The sequence below is a fragment of the Heterodontus francisci genome, chromosome 43, assembly GCF_036365525.1.
Source record: "Heterodontus francisci isolate sHetFra1 chromosome 43, sHetFra1.hap1, whole genome shotgun sequence".
Lineage (NCBI taxonomy): Eukaryota > Metazoa > Chordata > Chondrichthyes > Heterodontiformes > Heterodontidae > Heterodontus > Heterodontus francisci.
The window spans coordinates 18,085,078-18,105,030 of record NC_090413.1 but is presented as its reverse complement, the minus strand read 5'-3'; the positions used below and the strand labels follow the sequence as shown (position 1 = coordinate 18,105,030).

The 19,953-nt window shown below is 39.5% G+C and overlaps 1 protein-coding gene across 1 annotated transcript in view; it reads right to left on the bottom strand.

Annotated features, from left to right (window-relative positions):
* Positions 1 to 19,953, bottom strand: part of LOC137355664 (A-kinase anchor protein 8-like) — a 31,163-nt gene that overhangs the window by 4,610 nt on the left and 6,600 nt on the right. Inside the window, exons 3-10 of the mRNA XM_068021043.1 lie at positions 17,472 to 17,676; positions 14,619 to 15,099; positions 9,744 to 9,855; positions 4,420 to 4,454; positions 3,237 to 3,279; positions 1,711 to 1,777; positions 1,482 to 1,623; positions 1,130 to 1,235 (exon numbers count right to left, since the gene is read on the bottom strand). Coding sequence (XP_067877144.1) covers positions 1,130 to 1,235; positions 1,482 to 1,623; positions 1,711 to 1,777; positions 3,237 to 3,279; positions 4,420 to 4,454; positions 9,744 to 9,855; positions 14,619 to 15,099; positions 17,472 to 17,676 — 1,191 coding nt within the window. The remainder of the gene's footprint in view (positions 1 to 1,129; positions 1,236 to 1,481; positions 1,624 to 1,710; positions 1,778 to 3,236; positions 3,280 to 4,419; positions 4,455 to 9,743; positions 9,856 to 14,618; positions 15,100 to 17,471; positions 17,677 to 19,953) is intronic.

Sequence of the window (19,953 nt, the reverse complement as noted above, 5' to 3'; positions counted from 1 at the left end):
TTGCACAGCATATCCACATGAACATTTATCATTCTACCAACAAAAATGTTAAAGCTGTACTGCGTATTGGTGATTTGCTAAAAGTTTTATGCAACACTGGTAAAAACACTAAACCTCTGCATCATGAAAGCACCAACATAGGACAGAGAAGGGCAGTCAACAGTGATCACTTAGGCCTCTGGCCAAGTCAGTTTAACCAGACTCCTCTATCAGCTGATCAATAATAATTACAAAATATTGTATACAAAGTATACAGATTGAATTTCTAATCTTGACCATCTTAAAGGCTACTCTATTCTCCCTATTTCTCCCCCACATATGGACTTCAAACTACAGAACTAGAACATACAGAATTTGTTTACAATAGATTTGCAGCTCACCGTTGCAAATTTCCACCCTCTATACAAGGTTTGAAATTTATCTGCAATTTCAAACTGTATTTCAGTCTGATCTGTAAAGCTTGTTAATACCCATTTATGACATCTTGATGTGCAAAGTAAACCAGAGATCAGTCCTCATCATTGTTCAAACCTTGTTCTAATGCTGTGAAAGTTCCATCCCCATAGAACTGCAGTAACTCAATTGCATTTCAGGTCTGCTGCCCACGGTTTCTCCACAACCAATTATTCTAACTTTGTACCAAGGGTACAATCCCAAGCAGTAGATATGGATCTGCATCTCCTATTCCTCGCTGAGCTGCAGATTTTGACCACCTCCCAATGGACAGTTGCCAAGCACCTCTCCAGAGGAAGTGTTGGGTGTGGGTGGTGATGGAGAGAAAAACAGAACAGGATACATGATTCAACTAAAAATAGATTTTTTTTTTTATAAAAAGAGCTCTGTATAGGTACTGGGATTATCCTGACTCTAGCTAGTATTTCCTTCCCTTAACAGCAAATGGCAATCGTAAAGCATTTTACAGCAGTCTCTGAATGGAGACCCAGAGGCCAAGAACCAGAAAGTCTGAGTTAACACTGCCATGTTGTATGAAAGTAATATGATGCTAGGCGAGTTTCCATCAACTTAGAAAGCCAAATCGGAGCGAACATTCTGATTAAGCAGGCCAGCCCATTTGCAGGAACAAGTCTGCATCCTTTATAGCATGGATGATTTACCAAGTACAACATACCTTGCAGCAAGTCTTGCTGCTGCATAAGCTGCTTTTTCAGGATCGTTTTATCTCCAATTTGCTCCCGACGCTTCTGAGTTTTCTGAATCTTATTTAAGATGTATTCCTGGAAGAGATTCAAACATTAAGCACATTTCATATTGACAGTATTTTACATTAATAGCCTTGGTTTAAAAATAGGAATTGCATGGCTACCTTAGACATACGCATTGTCTAATACTCAATGATCTGTTGACTATCCATACCCAAATGTAATTAAACAAGTGTTTTTTTTTTTGCAAATTGTAAGATCAATAAAAGTAACCATATTTAAGCAAGCCAAAAGGTGAAAACAAACCACATGGATACATACATGCAAAAAGTCAGCAGTCTGCTTGTCAAGTTTGGTTGCAATGAATTTGAAAGTTTCCTTGTGGTATTTACTATCCACATGGGAAGAAATATCCTCATCTTCGAAGGTTCGGAACTTACAAACTGAGCAGGCATACATTATCCTGCAATGCAAAAAACATGGTGCATAAAAAAAACTGCAGAGTATGAACAGTGGAGCAGAAGAATATAATACTGCTGTTACTACATACCTTTCTGCAAGACGGTCCCGATTCTTCTTTGGTTTGTTTGCCTTCTTCTTCTCCTGCATTGTAGGAACTGATCAAGACAAATCAATATTTCATCACGTTAGGTCGTAATTATTCAGTTACTCTGCATTTGCATTGAAGACTAATCCTCCTCAAATCATAATCAGCATGTGGTACAGTCATGTAGCCAAAACACATTCAGGTCCCATATGAACATTTATTACCCATCAAAATTATCAACCCCTTTTTAAATTACAGCCCCTCTCCTCCCAGTCAGATCTTTCTGCTCTTGAAGGCACTTAGTCCAGTAGAGGTACACCTCCACGGATACCAGCATTCTTCAGGAACCTCACCCAACTGGCTTTTTTTTTTTTTTTTTTTTTTTTTTTAAGACCACCCCAAATAAACTATCCAACCAATTGTACATTTATTCATTCCAGCAGGAGTCAGTGAACAGTGACTAAAGCATGAAATGCAGATCAATGTTTCCACCTCTGCCATCTCAAGGAGGCCCACTCTTGACAGTTAAAATCATGGAACAAAAAAAAAAACTACTCTTTTGCTTAATCCTGGGGTTCAGCTCATGTTAAGTTGCTTGTGCATACATCCTCCTCCCACACTTTGCCCCAGCACTAGCAGCTGTGCCTTCTGCCATTTTAGGCCCCAGCCTTTAAAATTCCTTTCCAAAACCCTCCATCTTTGACTACGATTTTGATCATCCTTCAGTATCTTTGTTGGCTCAGCATTCATTTTGTACCTTATTTTTCTACCTTAAAGGCACTCTATAAAATCAACAAAGTGCTGGAAACACTCCAAGTATGGCAGCATCTGCAGAGAGAACACCAGTTAACTTTTCAGGTTTGTGACCTTTCATCATCTGGTGGCCTGAAACGTTAACGGTTTCTCTCTTCACAGATGCTGCCAAACCTGCTGAGTATTTCCAACACCCACAATATTCTGTTTTTATTTTATTCTATAAAAGCAATTTGTTGCTGCTTGGGCTTTGGTTTATGCCATCTCAAAAATGAAATGGCTCCAATACATTACTTTTTTGCAGCTCACCGCTACATATTGGTCATACATATTTTTAATAAAACCACTTCATTGACTAACATTTTAAATAATGACATCCTATTTTGACCCAGTTGTGTATTTATACAGCATTAAATTTAATAAACCAGAGGAGCAATTTGCGCAAAATTATTTTAATCCTTTACTTCAGAATTTAAGTCGCAAAACTTGCCAGATAGAAGTTAATTAACATTTACAGAACATAGTAGGCTCAAATGTCACAAGGTCTGAGTCTTGGCAAGTTGCTTGACAAATTCTCTAGAGGAAAGGTGGCCGTGAGAAAGCCAGAAATATAAACCAACCAACCCGACAACTGCATGCTACTCTGTCCTGGAGAGGGTTGAAGAAAAAAAAGATTGACAGAAAAAGGTCAATAGAAGAGAAAGTCAAGATTTGCTGTGACAGGGGCTGATGGAGGGAAGGAGGTGGTAATTTTACGAAATAAAACTTGATCTTACAGCGTTTCGGTTTCTTGTCCCCCGACTCTTTGCCCTCGCCAGTCTGGAAAAAACATAAGCATTATTCTTAAAACTAGACCTTCCCCTCCCATCAGGGTAACAGAGTAATCATGCTCCAAGAAACCTCACTATGTGAAGCACTGTACAAACAAACATATGAAAACAGCAGTCAAGTAAAGACTTTAACAGGTCCACCTAATCTATCCCATATAGTTGCGATGCCCGACTCATTATACAGTCCTCAGTAATAGAACAGATTATTGTAGTAATAGTACATTAATGGATAGTTAAAATCTCTTGTGAATTACACAAGACATCTAATACCACTGATAATCTTTGATGCCTTGCTTAAGTGCATTGTTTCAGTAACATTCTTTCCCTAACAAAGTACATTTGAGGTAACAATTTCAAACATCTAATTACAGAAATTGAAATTACCCTCAAAAGGAAGAAAAATTGACTAATACCTGATATGAGCTAACTTTGCTCATACATATTTACAATTAACATGGCCCTGTGTTGTTTTTTTTTTAAATAAAAGACTTGGTAAATTCTTGAGAACCTCAAATCTCTCAGAACTTGCTCAGACAGTGACTGTCCAGGTACTGGGATGAGACCAAAACTATTTCTCCACATCACCTACTTTTACATTTGAAGCCTGCCAGCAATTTCCTACAGGATTCACAGGAAAAAGGCAGACCTAGAGTGTGGAGTCTTGATGGATAGTAGAACAAGGTACATTACACAGTAGAATGCCATTGATGGGAGTCAAACATCCACATCAGGGATAACAGTTTTGACAATGTACTTTTTTTTTTAGTGTTAAGACTTCAGTTGGCCACCTCGAATATAAGAGGTAATATCATACTATGCTGTTCATTACACAGTTAGCTACTTGCTACTTGGCTAGTCAGCCCACATGTTGAATACACTGGTCACTTAGCAGTGATATGGTACACTATTACCTGCCTGTCACGTGTCCCCCCCATCACAGGATATCAATCCTACACAAATGGAACAGCTGTAGAGGCCAAGCTCCTCCTTTAACCAAAACCCCTTTAACCAAACCAAATATAAGCCACAGAACACTAACTTAAAGATCTCTTACCCACTCTCAAATAGGGGACAAGTTCTGCTTTTACTATGATGAAATACTCAAATCACAACAGCAATAATTACTTACAGCACCATCTCCAGATTCACCACCATCATCATCTCCTGAAATTGAAGAGTCATTTTAAGAACATAGGTAATGCTATTGCATAATACATTTCATAGGTCAGTATTAAACTAGTATATACGCATAAATAAGGAGATCCAAACAATTAAAAATAGGATCGCTAAGATACCTATAAAAAAAAAAAATTATAAATGCTTTCAATATAGAGCAAAATTTTGAGTACAATTTCAAAATAGTTAAATTTATGTTAAAAACATAAGACTGTTTATAGCAGAGCGTGCCATAGAATGAAAGACATGGGCTCCAGCAAATTACTGCACAAAAGAATATTGTATATTGGTTGGCAGGTTAAGCAGAAGACATTTCCAGAGCTCTCCAGAAAGTTCAGTAATAAAAAAACCCATTCCTTATAGACCAAGGAACAGTACAGGATCTCCCAGATGGGCCTAATCCTGTTTTCACCCTGTATTTATATGAATTTCCAGCAGAGGTCACTGTACAACAGTCAGGAGGAAACCTGACCATATTTTCATTGAGTGGGGCAATTCAGCCAATGTGTATCCCCATATAGGTGCAGGATGAAAGAGTCACACACCTAGACTATCTGTATGGTGACGAAGCTGGGGCCAGATGACCAGTGGGGTGCCCAAAGTTCAATGGAAACTTGGCTTAAAGAGGGGCAAGAATTGCAGTTCAACATCCCTGGGATATAGTTTTCAGGCAGGATAGAGAGAGGGGGATAAAAAAAAAGGGACGTAGCATTATTGGTTAAGGAATCAACAACAGCTATGAGGGATGATATGCTAAATGAATCATCAGATCAGGCCATGTGGGTGGAGCTCAAATAAAAATAAAGGGGCAGTCACATTACTAGGAGTATACCATAGACCCCCCAATAGCGAGAGGGAGATAGAAATTTGCCTGCATATTCTTCTAAGTTGCAAAAGTTGTAGGGCAATCGTAGCTGGGGATTTCAACTACCCTAATATCAACCGGGATACAAACAGTGTGAAGGGCACAGAGGGCACAAAATTCTTCAACTGTATTAGAGAACTTGTTTTTTAGCCAGCACGTAACAAGCTCAATGAGAGGGGGCACAATTCTAGATTTAGTCTTCAGTAAAGAAGCTGGGCAAGTGGATGAAGTAGCAATGGGTGACCATTTTGGAAACAGTGACAATAGTTTTAGCATAATCATGGAAAAAGACAAAGATAAAACAGGAGTAAAAATTTTATACTGGGGGAAGGAAAATTTTATGAAACCAAGAGGTGATCTGGTCAAAGTGGACTGGATACAGCTACCGTAAGGAAAATCAGTGGCAAACCAGTGGGAGGCATTCAAAAGTGAAATACTACAGGCACAGTGTGGGCATGTCCCCACAAAGATAAAGGGTGGTATAGCCAAATCTGGAGACTGGAGTTATCTAGAAGCCTACAGGGTAAGTTAAAGTAGAAGAAAGCAAGCTTACGATAGTCACAAAAAACAGAATATTTTAGAAAGCCTAGGAGTATAGAAATGAAGTAAAAAAATTAGGAAAGCAAAGAGAGGACATGAAAAATTATCGGCAGGTAAAAATCAAGGAAAACCTAAAGATGTTTTATCAGTATATTAAGAGCAGGAGGATAACTAAGGAAAGGGTAGGGCTCAGATGTACAAGGGAACTTATGCGTGGATGATGTGGCCAGGGTTCTTAATGAGTTTTTTGTCTCTCTTCACAAAAGAGGATGATGCAGACATAGTAAAAGAGAAGGGTGAAATATTAGATATGACAAGCATAATGAGAGGGTAAGTACTAGAAGGTCTGACTTCCTTGAAAGTGGATAAATTGCCAGGGCCGGATGGATTGTACCCCAGGTTGTTAAAAAGGTAGCCAGGTAGGAAATAGCAGATGCGCTGAGGATCATCTTCAAATCCTCACTGGATATGGGCGAGGTGCCAGAGGATTGAAGATCTGCGAACGTTATACCATTGTTTTTTTTTAAATGCGAGGGATAGGCCAAATAATTATAAGTCAGTCTGACTTCAGGGGTGGGTAACTTATTAGGATCAATTCGGAGTTACAGGATAAACTTAGAAAGGCACAGATTAAATCAAGGATAGCATGGATTTGTTAAGGGACGGTCAAGTCTTACTAACTTGATTGAATTTTTTGAGGAAGTGACAAGGAGAATTGATGAGGGTAGTGCAGCAGATGTAGTCTACATGGATTTTAGTAAGACATTTGACAAGGTCCTGCATGGCAGACTGGTCAGTAAAATGAAAGCCCATGGGATACAGGGGAATGTGGCAGGTTGGATCCAAAATTGGCTCAGTGACAGGAATCAAAGGGTAGTAGCCCACAGATTTTCTGCAAATGCAAGGTGGTTTCCAGTGGTGTTCCACAGGGCTGAGTGTTGGGTCCCTCGCTGTTTGTACTATATATTAATGATCTGGACGTAAATGTAAGAGGCATGATTGGAAAATTTGTTGATGACACAAAAATTGGCCGTATAGTTGACTGTGAAGAGGATAGTTGTAGACTCCAGAATGATATCAATGGTTTGGTTGAGTGGGCAGAAAAGTGGCAAATGCAATTCAATCTAGAGAAGTGTGAGGAAATGCATTTGGGGAGGGCAAATAAAGTGAGGGAATACACAATAAATGGGAGGATATTGAGGGGTAGAAGTGAGAGACCTTGGAGTGCATGTCCACAGGTCCCTGAAGGTGGCAGAACAGGTAGAGAGAGTGAAGGCAGCATATGGAATGCTTTCCTTTATTGGCCAAGGTACAGAATACAAAGGCTGGCATGTAGTGCTGGAGTATTGCTTACAGTTCTGGTCACCATATTACAGAAAGGACATAATTGCTCTGGAGAGAGTAGAGGAGATTTACAAGAATGTTGCCAGGGTTTGAAAGTTGAAGCTAAGAGGAAAGATTGGATCGGCTAGGGTTGTTTTCCTTAGAACAGAGGAGGCTGAGGAGTGACTTAATTGAGATGTACAAAATTATGAGGGGCCTATATGGAGTAGACAGGAAGGACCCGTTTCCCCTCGCGGAGAGGTCAACCACCAGGGGGCACAGATTTAAGGTGATTGGTAGAAGGATTAGAGGGGACATGAGGAAAAACTTTTTCACCCAGGAGGGTGGTGGGTGTCTGGAATTCACTGCCAGGAACGGTGGTGGAGGCAGATATCCACAACTCTATTAAAAAAGGTACCTGGATATTCACATGAAATGTTGTAACCTGCAAGGCTACAGACCAGGTGCTGGAAGGTGGGATTAGATTGGGCAGCTAGATTTTTTGGCCGGCGCAGACACAATGGGCTGAATGGCCTTTTTCTGTGCCATAATTTTTCTATGGTTCTAGGATGCTTTCAACTGTGAAATGAAGGCCCTAAATGTCAACTATCACACCTGAGAGTCACTAGCTGACGAAAGAGGGAAATGGCAACACATTCTGTGGACTGAACGCACTACCACGACGACCAGTTGTTTCAGCAGCTTGCCAACAGGCACCAATGTCAAAAAGAAGAACGCACAGCGTCACTTGGCAGCTTCACATGCAGCACTTGCGGCAGAACCCGCACCTCAAGGATTGGGCTTCACAGCCATCAGCAAAGCTGTACCAAGAGAAGACACCCCACCTAAATGGATTGCTTGCTGCGCGTCCATCATATTTCAATGGAAGGATGTCAACCAGATAGCTGCTGCTCTGGTCAGATTAGCTAAAAAACAGACAAGCCATGGTTTGCTATTCTAATTGATGACAGTACCTTGTGTCATGGAACTGTTTTTTTTCTTTGTTTTTAAACAGTGTGCCTTTAAAAACTAAGGGGGACAGTGTGCCAGGAGCTGCACCTGCTTCCTGGGCAACAGGAGAGAGAGGAGGTCACATATTGTATTGTAACTTTTAACAGTGTAAAATCTAGCTATAACAGAACTGAAAACCAGCGAAATGTGCTTACTGAAGGAAGGATTTCCCCCTCTCCTAGCAGAAAAATCTACTTTGGCCTATGGCTGTGTATTGCCTAAGGAGAGAAAAAATCTTGGAGAAGAACATTTGTATTGTTGGAGGTAGCAAATTCCTTTTTCTAACTTCCAAACTCTAAGTAATCTCTGCTTCAGGAAGGACTCTCTCTTTTCTGTTTGTGTTTGCTGGAATCCTCAGTAAAGTTTCTTCTGAAAGACTACCAATTTCAAAATCCAAATAAACCTGTTGCTATATTCCTTGTTGAAAGAACTGTGTGACGCCTGCTGAAACCAAAGTGCTTTGAACCTTAAAGTCTGTTAGTCAAATTCGCCTTGAGACTTTGAGCAGATTATTCTACTCTGGGACACCTCACCAACTCAGAATGCAACCCACAAAGACTTACAACCCAGCTACTTATTTATTCCTAAAAAACATCATTTTTAAACCAGTTAACTGTTGGTTTTTGAATGTGTGCGTGCATTAGGGTTAAGAGAAAGTTATAAAGTCTTTTAGACATGGGTTTATCTCAACAGTGTTTAAGATTTAGTTATTAATATATAGATAATGTTTAAAGATACCTGGTTTGGTCTGTTTTATTCGGGGGTGGGGGGGCACGCACAGTTAATAAAGTGTTGAATTTGACCAAGTTCCAGTAGGTGGGCAAACTTTAATATGCTATGACCTGTGGAGTAATGGGACTGAACTGACAGCGCATTGCTCCCACCTCGATCGTAACATTTGTCATCTGCATTCTGCAACTATTGACTTGGATCGGACCTATAATCTCAACTAGTAGCCATTTATCAGATAGCCAAGCAAAAACCAGAGGTTTAATGCCAACTTACCCATGCACATTTACATGCCATTAACACATTTATAATACTCTGCCACAGGAGTATAGTTGTTCTAGCATAGCCTCTAAATCAAGGATCAGAGAAAGATTTAAGAACTAAACATTTAAAATGCAAGATGCTCACATACGAAGAAGCTCGACAATATAATCTGTACTTTGACATGCCAGAAAGATAAGTTGCAGGGCACAGAAGGTGTATTTTACAAATATCCCCCCAGCCTCCAAATTTGTAAGGGGGGGGGGGGGAAAAAAAAAAAGAGAAAAAAAAAAAAAAAAAAGAGAAAAAAGGGGAACGTACAGGAGAAGTAAAGACAAAGGAGGACAAGTAGCCAAGACTTCTGCTCCAGATTACCATCACATAAACCTTGCTGAAAGTGCTTGTGTAGATAACAGGAAAAAGATTGGGCTCAGCTGCAATGCCACATGCCTACAAGTTGCCCTCCCACCATACCCCAAGAAAACTTCAATACTTTTGGAAGACAGAAAAGATTGGAGGCAATTGGATGGAGTGGGACGGAAGCATACCTGCATCGGATCCATTAGCATCTTCAGTTTTTGCCTGTTTGTTCTCTGGTTCATCAGTACTAGCTGTGGACTGTTTCCTCTTCCTACCAAAGCCTGCATTCACTTTTTTCATCTGTTAAAGATCAAAAACAGTTCAATTCCCACACTTCGTGCACCAATATTGTTTTTAAAAGCATTTAAAAAATCTGAATAGGATTCCCATCTTGGTTGTATGATGTGTGCAAGCTGTCTCCAAATGCTCCAGTTATTTAATGGTGTAGCCTCTCAAGTATCACACAAGTTGAAGTAGGTGCAGTTTCCATTTCCCATTCAATGACTTCGGTACACCCAAACTTTAGGCTTTTGCCTTGGGATGAAAGACAGAATTTGCCCCATGTTTGTTGCCCCACGTTAAAAAGGTACATCAAGACCACTGCTTGAAATACTGAATGCTGTACATGAGTCAGATCATACAGCACTGATCATATTTGGACATTTCAAATATAAACCACTAACTTTTTTGTACAAGACAGGCTATAATTTCCTGTGACTGGCATTACTATGGAACAAATTAGAAATACAATCAAATGTATTATAAACAGATCACAAAATGGTGCAATACATGTCACTCCCACATACATACTTATAACATTCTGGATCTTGTGAACTCATGACTGATGAGCATCATTGCGTCGCATAGAGACTTCTTCAAAAAAGGTACCATGAAAATACTTTTGCCAGTTTCATGGAATATAGCACATCAGATGGACACTTGTCTGTGACCAAGTACAACACACTAGCAATGTAGTCACTCATGTTAGGCACTAGCCACTGGTTGTCTAAAGTGCCAACACCCCAGCCATAATCTCCAACCTCTACAAAATAGGCTGACACAAATAAGGAAAAAAAAACATGAGGCAAAGTTAAAACAAACATCCATGATTATTAAATGGCTTGAGAGCAAAATCCTGAAGACAGCACTAAACTCTAGCAAATCTTGGAACTGGTGAATGAATTTTCAGAGTCACCATTAAAAAGGATCATACATGTAGTGTCTCAACAAAATGGAAAATAGTAAATACAAGTTTTTAAAAAATCTACATTAAAACTAAGTGATAGGGCTGGATCCATATATGAAATTGAAGTGAAATGTCCAGTAGGTTCTATATTGAGTTAAGAGATCAAGGTAATGAGCTTGTGATTCCTGCACTGCAGGGCAAAATGTAGTATCCCTTTCCTTGGCACTTACTTGTAACATGATCGCACCATTAACAGATTAATACACTTATTGAAAATTGCCCATGCTATACTAAGAACATTTCTTTAGAGCACACAGTAATGTACAAATCCTGCAAACTAGGACAAAGACACTGCAATTGTACTAGCCTATCAATTTGTATGGATTAACTGCAAACCAAACAACAAACTCCAAGAGTAAGCCAAGGTGCAAAGAGGGGCTGGCCCACAGAAAGATAATGGGAAGTGGTATACCAAGGAATGTGGAATTGCCTTACCCCACTCAGTTATTTTTCAACAATGTTCAGAAAAGAAATGGAGAAATGGGGGTATGCTTAAAAGGTGATTGTAGATGGAGGATATTCAAAAAAAAACAAAAACAAAAAAAAAAAAATCACAGATGGTGCACACTGGGGAGGTTGTTGAAATTCAAGGTAGAATTTAATTCAACTTTGAGCCCAGGGCTCTCGAAGAATTGACTGACACGACTGCAAGTCCTCTTGTGGATCTCTCTCCAAAGATCGCTGGACTCTGGTCAAATTCCAAATGATTGGAAAATATCAATCACAACTCCCACCTTCAAAGAAAAGTGAGCTTTAAATAATCAAACTATAGATCTGCAAGCATCGTGTCCACAGTTGGACAAGTGTTTTGAAGTATTAAGATGGTTATTGTAAAGGGAACAGCTTAAGCAGGAGGCAGCTCTGTTTTCAGAGCGGGAGGTTATGCCCAATTATTAGATTCCTTCGAGATGACAACAGAGTGTGGTGAATGTTATCTACCTAGATTTCAGGAAGGCATTTAGGAACATAGGAACCTAGGAGCGGGTGTAGGCCATTCAGCCTATCGAGCCTGACCCACCATTCAATATTATGGCTGATCATCCACTTCAATGCCTTTTTCCCCACACTACGCTCATATCCCCTTATGCCAATTGTATTTAGAAATCTGTCAATCTCTGCTTTAAACATACTCAATGATCAAGCTTCCACAGCCCTCTGGGGTAGAGGATTCCACTATTTCACATAATAGGTTACGACTCAAAAGGCAAATCCATGGGATAGATAGGAATGTATCAATATGGATTGAAATAGCTGCCTGCTAGATAAGCAATAGTGCATGGGTAGGTATCTGGTTGGCACAGAAAGAGTAGACCATTCAGCCCCTCAAGCCTGTTCCACCAGTTAGACCATGGCTGGTCTGTAGCTCAACTCCATGCCATATCCCTTCATACCCTTACCTTAAAAAAGGTCTCAATCTGTTAGTTACCAGTACCATAAGATTTAGCAAGGGGGCTGATGTTTATTAATCTTTATAAATGACAGAGGAAGAAATTATGGCCACACAAAGCAGTGGACAGCAAAATAGAAGATGCAATTTAATACAGGTTAAAGTTATGAGATTTGACAGAGGGAAGGTTGATGTGGATTATATGATAAATGGGAATGTACTTAAGGCACCACAGCAGAACAAGATCTTGGAGAGTTTCAGTTGACAGGTTAAAAAAAGCACAAGGTCCAAAGGCTATTAAAAAAAACACACAGAAGGCTGGGATGCATAGCAACAGGCATATTCCAGACTCAGAAAGGTAAATTTGAACACTCAGGCCCACATCTGGAGTACTGAATGCAAGATTTCATCACCCTACTAAAAAGAAACTGTTATTGGAGGGGAGACAGAGAAAGCTACACTAATGATCCCAGAAGTTAAAAGGAAATGTCAAAGAAAAATTGACTAGCCCAGGTCTTTTCACTCGAAAAGTGTTTAAAATGAAGAAATGTTGGGTTAAATTTCATCTGCACAAAAATGAACCACAAGGAATAATTTATAAACACAAGAACAAAACAAATTAGGAACTATTTCTTTTACTGAAAAGGATGGCAAGGGATATGAATGTACTTTTAGCATGGAAAGTGAACAAGCAAGCTGACTGTGTTTTAAGAAATTAGACAGGTTCATGTAAACAAATTAGATTTTTTTGTTTTAAAGACTTCATTCAGGGGATGTAGGCCAGCATGTATTGCTCATCCTGAATAGTCCTTAAACTAATGGCTTGCTCAGCCATTTCACAGAGCAACTGAGTCAACTATACTGCTGTGGGTCGAGTCACATTAAGGCCAGTAAATACAGATAAGGTCAACAGATTTTCTTCCCAAAAGGACATTAGTGAACCAGATGGGTTTTTAAAGACAATCCAGTAGCTACATTGTCACTATTACAGATACAAGCTTTTTATTCCATCTTTAATAACTGAATTTAAATTCCCCAGCTGCTGTCATGGGATTTAAACTCCCATCTCCAGATCATTCGTCCCGGCTTCTGGATCATTAGTCCAGTAATGTAAACTATGGTAATGTTGCTATTGAGGGTTATTAGGAATTATTATGGGAACACTGGATAGGCAGATAGGCTATATGGATCAATAGCATTCTCCTGTCTCAAACTATTACCTTTCTATTAAGTTCAGCAAGCCATGCATCATCAAAAATGAGGGTTTACCCGGATAGCATTATGATGCACGTCAAAACAAAGTTACTTTTGCGATCAGAAAGATTTCATTGTAAATTACTTTCTCTTTAAAAGTTTTTGAATTAAGAGGGATGACAGATAAGTGTCTGAAAAAGATTTCAAATTTGAAAATGTGATCAGAAAAGGGATACTGCAGCCTACTAAGCAGTTTCAACTACAACAGCATCATTGTAGCACGATTACTGAAATATGCTCACTATTTACACTTCAGAAATTACAACACATTTAGCAGACATTTACAAAAATGTGTTTAGAGTGTGAAAGCCCTTGTATTTTCAAGTTAAATTGCACCTAATCAATAAATAAGTAGATCCCCAAAGGCACTGCTCATTAAGGCAGATGGTGCACCACACTGGTTTTATATACATTCTACAGTGCAGGACTGTCCCTTTCAAGGCCACAAATGCTAATTATCCTCAGCTTAGTTGTTTAATCTGAAAATTGGCATGTGCTCATCAGTTCCAGGCTAGAAGTAAAAAAGTAGTCAAAAACACAGCATTTCAAGACCATTTTGTATCACCAACAGTTGGAGACTAGATGTTGTATTTTAATATACAGGATTAATACTGTACTGAGTGAGATGAGAATGAATTGATAAAGTTAATAAGCAGAACTCAATATTTAGTTCTCGAATTTTATAAAGACATTAAAATAGAAATGTTCATCTTGTAATCTAAGACAGAAGCGACAAAATACATTTTACAAATGATACATTGTTTAATAAACATCTGCGTGCAAATACCCTAGCTTGAAGTAGGATTGATTCATAGCTGATTGAATACTGATTCCAGGGTGTGGAAATTGGTATGGTTCACCACTTAATGCCATTCTAGCACACTGAAGATTTCTGGCTTTAAACAAAAGGGGTGGTATGACTTGAATTATAGACATTCTAGGAGACGGTTTTATTTAAGCACTTTTGATTCTGCACTAGTTGAAACACTGCACATTAAAAAAAATGAAATTTTTTGGACAAACTGCTGGTCCACTTCAAAAAAAAAAATAAAAACCCTATCCTTATGCAAACAAAACTGTCCCTCCACAAACAAACAAGATTAAACTTTCTCAATCCCTCATTTTACCTACTCATTATTGGATAAAATAAAAAGTATTAAAAAAAAAGGTACTTACGCCTCTGTTTCGAGTCCTGTCTCTCCTTCGCTGTCTGCCACCTCCTAACGGTCTTCCCGATCCCTGAACTCTGAACAGGTCCATGGGGATAATGTTTGGGGAGAAGAGCGAAGGGAGGTTCCTGGTGGAGGAGGCGGTGGCGGCGTTGGGGCCCCTGCCTCCCATCGACAGCTCATTCCAGCGTGCAGACATTCGCCCGGAACTTGCAGGTGACATGAAGGGGTCGTTCCGATTGGGTCTGTTATATGGAGGCCGGTCTCTAGACCAGTTCTGGCCCCACTGGTTAGCAGGGCCGTATGGGTCACGTGCTCTGTTCTGGAACTGATCTCTGCGGGTCCCGTAGGAGCTGTCGTAGTGGTCATAGCGACCTCCATAGGAATCGTTATAATCAGGCCCATATTCACTGTAACCGTAGCCAGATCTGTACAGATCACGGTCATTCAGTGAAGACCCGGAGTCGTAGGACTCGTAAGGTGTAAACCTGAAAGAGTCGCACAGCAAGCAAGGAATCTGGTCAGTAGCTGGAAAGTACCATGGTACAAGTCTGCCAAGAAGTGATAGCAGACTAAAAAAAAACTAAACAACATAGCTTCAGCTAATGACATTTTAGCTAATCACAGAAACCTATGTGGTTTGCAATAAGTAAATAAGCACTGGCTATAATGGCCAGCCTCTAAATAAACACTTCGACTGCATTTACTAAACTGCTAATTAAAATAGCAGAAAATGGATCAGTGAAAAGTTTAACTGATAAATCTCTCAGCATGGGTTTACAAAATACAACATACTTTATAATGGCCCACATTCTAGTTTTTTTTGGCTGTGCAGTCACTTGTGGGCACACGGTCATCTAAAACGTGCTGCAATATGGTAAACAGCAGAATGGAAAAATCCACCAATTTTTGGATTTTAGCCATTTTAAAGTTGTATGCCATGTTAACTTTTACTTATGGGGAGGTGGGGTGGGAGGGGGAAGGAGTTACAGAGGCTATGTACTCAATGGCAACCTTAAAATGACAACAGAATTGTTTGGCTTTAGGCTTTTATGCTTAAATCATTTACCTGATGTCATTGGACACGTTACCTGTGAGACCAGATCTCGTCCTTACAACCAGCAGAAACGATGGGGATTTTTCCACCATGCTACACCTTCTGTGCCATCAAGCACAGATATAATTGCAGATAGCCTGCCAAAGCCCCATTTACATCGCCAATCTAGAGTGAATTCAAATCCAGCGCCAAATGGGATATTAAAGTGTAATTAATTTCACTATTTTAAATGTAGCATCTTACTCTGAACAACAACTTCTTCATGGAATGCCGACAAAAGAGCGTAAAGTACTAAATAGGCTTGGTTTTGCATCAGTAACTAATATGATTTCATAAAAGAAATAGTAAATACACCAGGTGATTCATGCAATACAGGGAAGAAAGCAACTTGAGGCATGCATGGTCTAGGAGTGGCAAGTTTTCAAGCATTTAGGGTGACTGTTCCCTCTCCACTCCACGCCAATGACTCAAATTTCCCATTTTAAATCTGAGAGTCAAATCTCCTGAGTTAAAGAGGAGCTAGATACGTAATAAAATCTGGGGAACGATCACCCTGCACATAACTAGCATTGATTCTAAAAAAGAAAAATTAAAAGTTTAAAAGGGGGACATGTCCCAGAAAACTGTTAGTTGGCAACTCTGGAAGACATCATGTCAGTCAACAGATTGAAAATCTTAAAAATCGATCCAACTTGGCAAGTTTTTTATAAAATTTGAATTTTCGTAAAATTCAACTAAACATTTGAATGAGATCCACAATCTACAGATGAGGCATGTCGCAACTAGCTTACATTGTGTTGGCAAGAGCAAAATAACTATAGTAATCTCTTCCTTACATAGGAGGTGCAGGCCATTCAGTCCATCACACCTGTTCTGCCATTCAATTAGATCATGGCCAATCAGCATCAATTATATCTGCCTTGATTCCGCAACCCTCAATACCTGCACCAAACAAAAACCCACACTATTTAAATAGAGTCTATGACTATGACCAACTCACCCAGTTTCTTGACACTCAACAGGACTTGTTCAAACTTTTATTCCTCCAATCTTCAAAAGTCTAAGCTTCGCCTAATGGCTACTGGTCCCTCTTTTAGTCTTTTCAATTTGAGCAGTTTCCTTACTACATGTCTTTGCTTTTGATACCTCAAAAAAAATGCTAAGTACAGAAGTTGGGAGCTACACAATTAGCGCAGAAAGATCAAAATTTTTTTGTCATTAAATTTATTTAAAGGGTCAACAATTAAGCTTAACAACCTGTTTAATCATTTTGCAAATAAAAGTAGTTTGACGATAGTTAAAACTGACATTTAGCTCAAATTACCAAACATTAGAATAATTTTCATTGTTAAGTTCGATTCTACAGATTCAAAAATGGACATTTAAAATGTTTATGAAACCATCAAGAGCAGCCTGTTTAAGTCAGACACCATCATCCCAATTGCAGGAAGCTTCTCTAAATCCTAAAAATTACAGCATATTATAAAAAGACTCCATTGACGATGACCCACACTTGTCAAAAGAGCAGTCCCATTGAAAAAATTAGTATGATAGAGACTGACAGATGAACAGTAAATTTTAAGCACGTAGTTCAAATATTCTAGTTAAAAGACTGTATTCTCCAGAATTTAAAATTTGCCATTAAGTATTTTGAATGTTTACTTTTAAGCCTGGACAATTGAAACTCTCCATCTAAGAACACACTGGTACATAGAGGAAATGTTTTCTTGTCTGGGTGCAATGCCTTTAAAGAGGAATTAACATTATTGCTCTTCCTGTTTGCACTGACATTCCAGCAAATACCTGTTGTCCTGGTAAGTGTCTTGCACCTGGTTTTCAGTCTCTAGTTGAGAAAGCATGTCCAAGCGCTTGTTGATCTTAGCAATGATGGTGTCTGTGGCTGTATTTTTGGGAAGTTCCCAAGTTTTATTGCCAGCATTGTAGCCATAATTTGTTGCGGAACTCGGTATAGTATCCTGGGTATAACTGTAATCATAGCCATCATATTCTGAAAGGGAAAGGAGAATTTGTTTTAAGGCAACTTGTACAAATCATAGATTTTAAAACTATCCTAGATGTACACTTACCTCCAAAGTCAAGCGTCGGAAGGCAATTTTGTGACATATATGCATTTTTCAGGAATTAAAAACTGGATTATTGCACAAGCTTCACATTTACTGGATATTACCAGATATCAATACATAAATAGTAAATACAATCTCAATCTAACTTGAATCACACATACAACACAAAGCTGGGGAGGAAAGTGAGCTGTGAGGAGGATGCAGAGGCTCCAATGTGATTTGGACAAGTTGGGCGAGTGGGCAAATGCAGTATAAGGTGGATAAATGTGAGGTTATCCACTTTGGTTGTTACAACAGAAAGGTAGATTATCTGAATGGTGATAGATTGGGAAATGGGGGTGCAACAAGACCTGGGTGTCCTTGTACACCAGTTGCTGAAAGCAAGCATTCAGGTGCAGCAAGCAGTCAGGAAGGCAAATGATATGTTGGCCTTCACTGCAAGAGGATTTGAGTACAGGAGCAGTTATACAGGACCTTGGTGAGACCATATCTGGAATATTGTGTACAGTTTTGGTCTCCTTATCCGAGGAAGGATGCTCTTGCCATGGAGGAAGGGCAAATAAGATTTACTAGGCTGATTCCTGGGATGGCAGGATTGACGTATCGAGAGAGATTGGGTCGACTAGGCCGATATTCACTGGAGTTTAGAAGAGTGAGAGGGGATCTCAGAAACCTATAGCAAGCAATTATGAAGACAAATCGTATGTTGGCCTTTATTGCAAGAGGATGAGAGTAAAGGAGCAAAGCTGTCTTGCTGTAATTGTATACAGCCTTGGTGAGACTGCATCTTGAGTATTGTGTACAGTTTTGTTCTCCTTGCCCAAGGAAGAATATACTTGCCATAGAGGGAGTACAACAAAGGTTCACCAGACTAATTTGAGGAGTGGCAGGATTGTCCTAGGAGGAGAGATTGAGAATGCTTGGCCTGTATTCTCGAGTTTAGAAGAATAAGATGGGAGATCTCATTAAAGCATACAAAATTGTTACAGGGCCCAACAAGGTAGATGCACAAGGAATGTTTCCCCTAGCTGGGGGGGAGGGAGGCTACCTAGAAGCAGGGGACTGTCTCAGAATAAGGGGTAGGCCATTTAGGACTGGGAGGAGGAGGAATTTTTTCACTCAGAGGATGCGGAATCTTTGGAATTCTCCACCCCAGAGAGCAGTGGCGGCTCAGTCATTGAATATGTTTAAGACAGAGATTGACAGATTTCTAGATATTAAAGATATCAAGTGCTATGAGGACAGCGTGGGAAAACGGCATTGAGGTAGAAGATCAGCCATGAATGGTGGAGCAAACTCAAGAGGCCAAATGACCTACTCCTGCTATTTCCCATTTTCCCATGTTCCTATCATTTCAACATGCATGCCAATTTTTTAAAATTAATTTTTGGAAACGTGAGATTGTGGTTCCTTCAATTTATTTACTGCTGACTGAACACAGGTTTAAAAAAAATCACTGGCATTTATAATGTAGAAAAATCCTCTAAGGTGCTTGAGAGGCATAATCAGAAAAAGACACCAAGACAAAGATATTCAGATGGCTGACCAAAAGCTTGTTCAAAGAGATGGATCGATTTTAAGGACAGCAATAGGTTTGAAAGGGCAGGGGCACTGGACCTAGACAGCTGTAGGTATGGCTGCCAAGAGAGGAAATTCAAACAAGGCAGTATCAGATATCCAGAAACTTTGCATGGGGCACCTAGGATATGGCCCGCAAGCAAAATGACGTTCCAAAGGATTCCACTGGTTCTTGTCATCTTTGCATACACTGCCAACAACTTTTAGTAGAGTCCATTAATCTTCTAGGGGCTGGAAGAGTATAAAAAGTTGCCTGCTAGCAGCAAAGATTAGCCGTTATGTTCCAAAATATTTGAGGAGCCAAGTTTTCAACCTGCCAGGATTGGGGCAAGGAAAAGAGATGACAAAGCAGGGAAAGTAGACGCATTAATATTTATATGCACTTCTGAAGAATAAAATGTAGCCCAATGATTGGTTTTGATACGTATAGTGCATTGGACTTACAGTACTCCAAAAGGTTAGACACTGTACCAAGCAGTGTCACTTTTTCCAGGGAGCGGGGACAGCGGGGGTGTTAAACAAGGAAAAAGAAAACTCCAAATAGGAATAATCAAGCCATACAAATAAAAGAATGATTTTACATTGCTCATCTGGCTACAGGAAATCAAGTATCTGTCACAGAC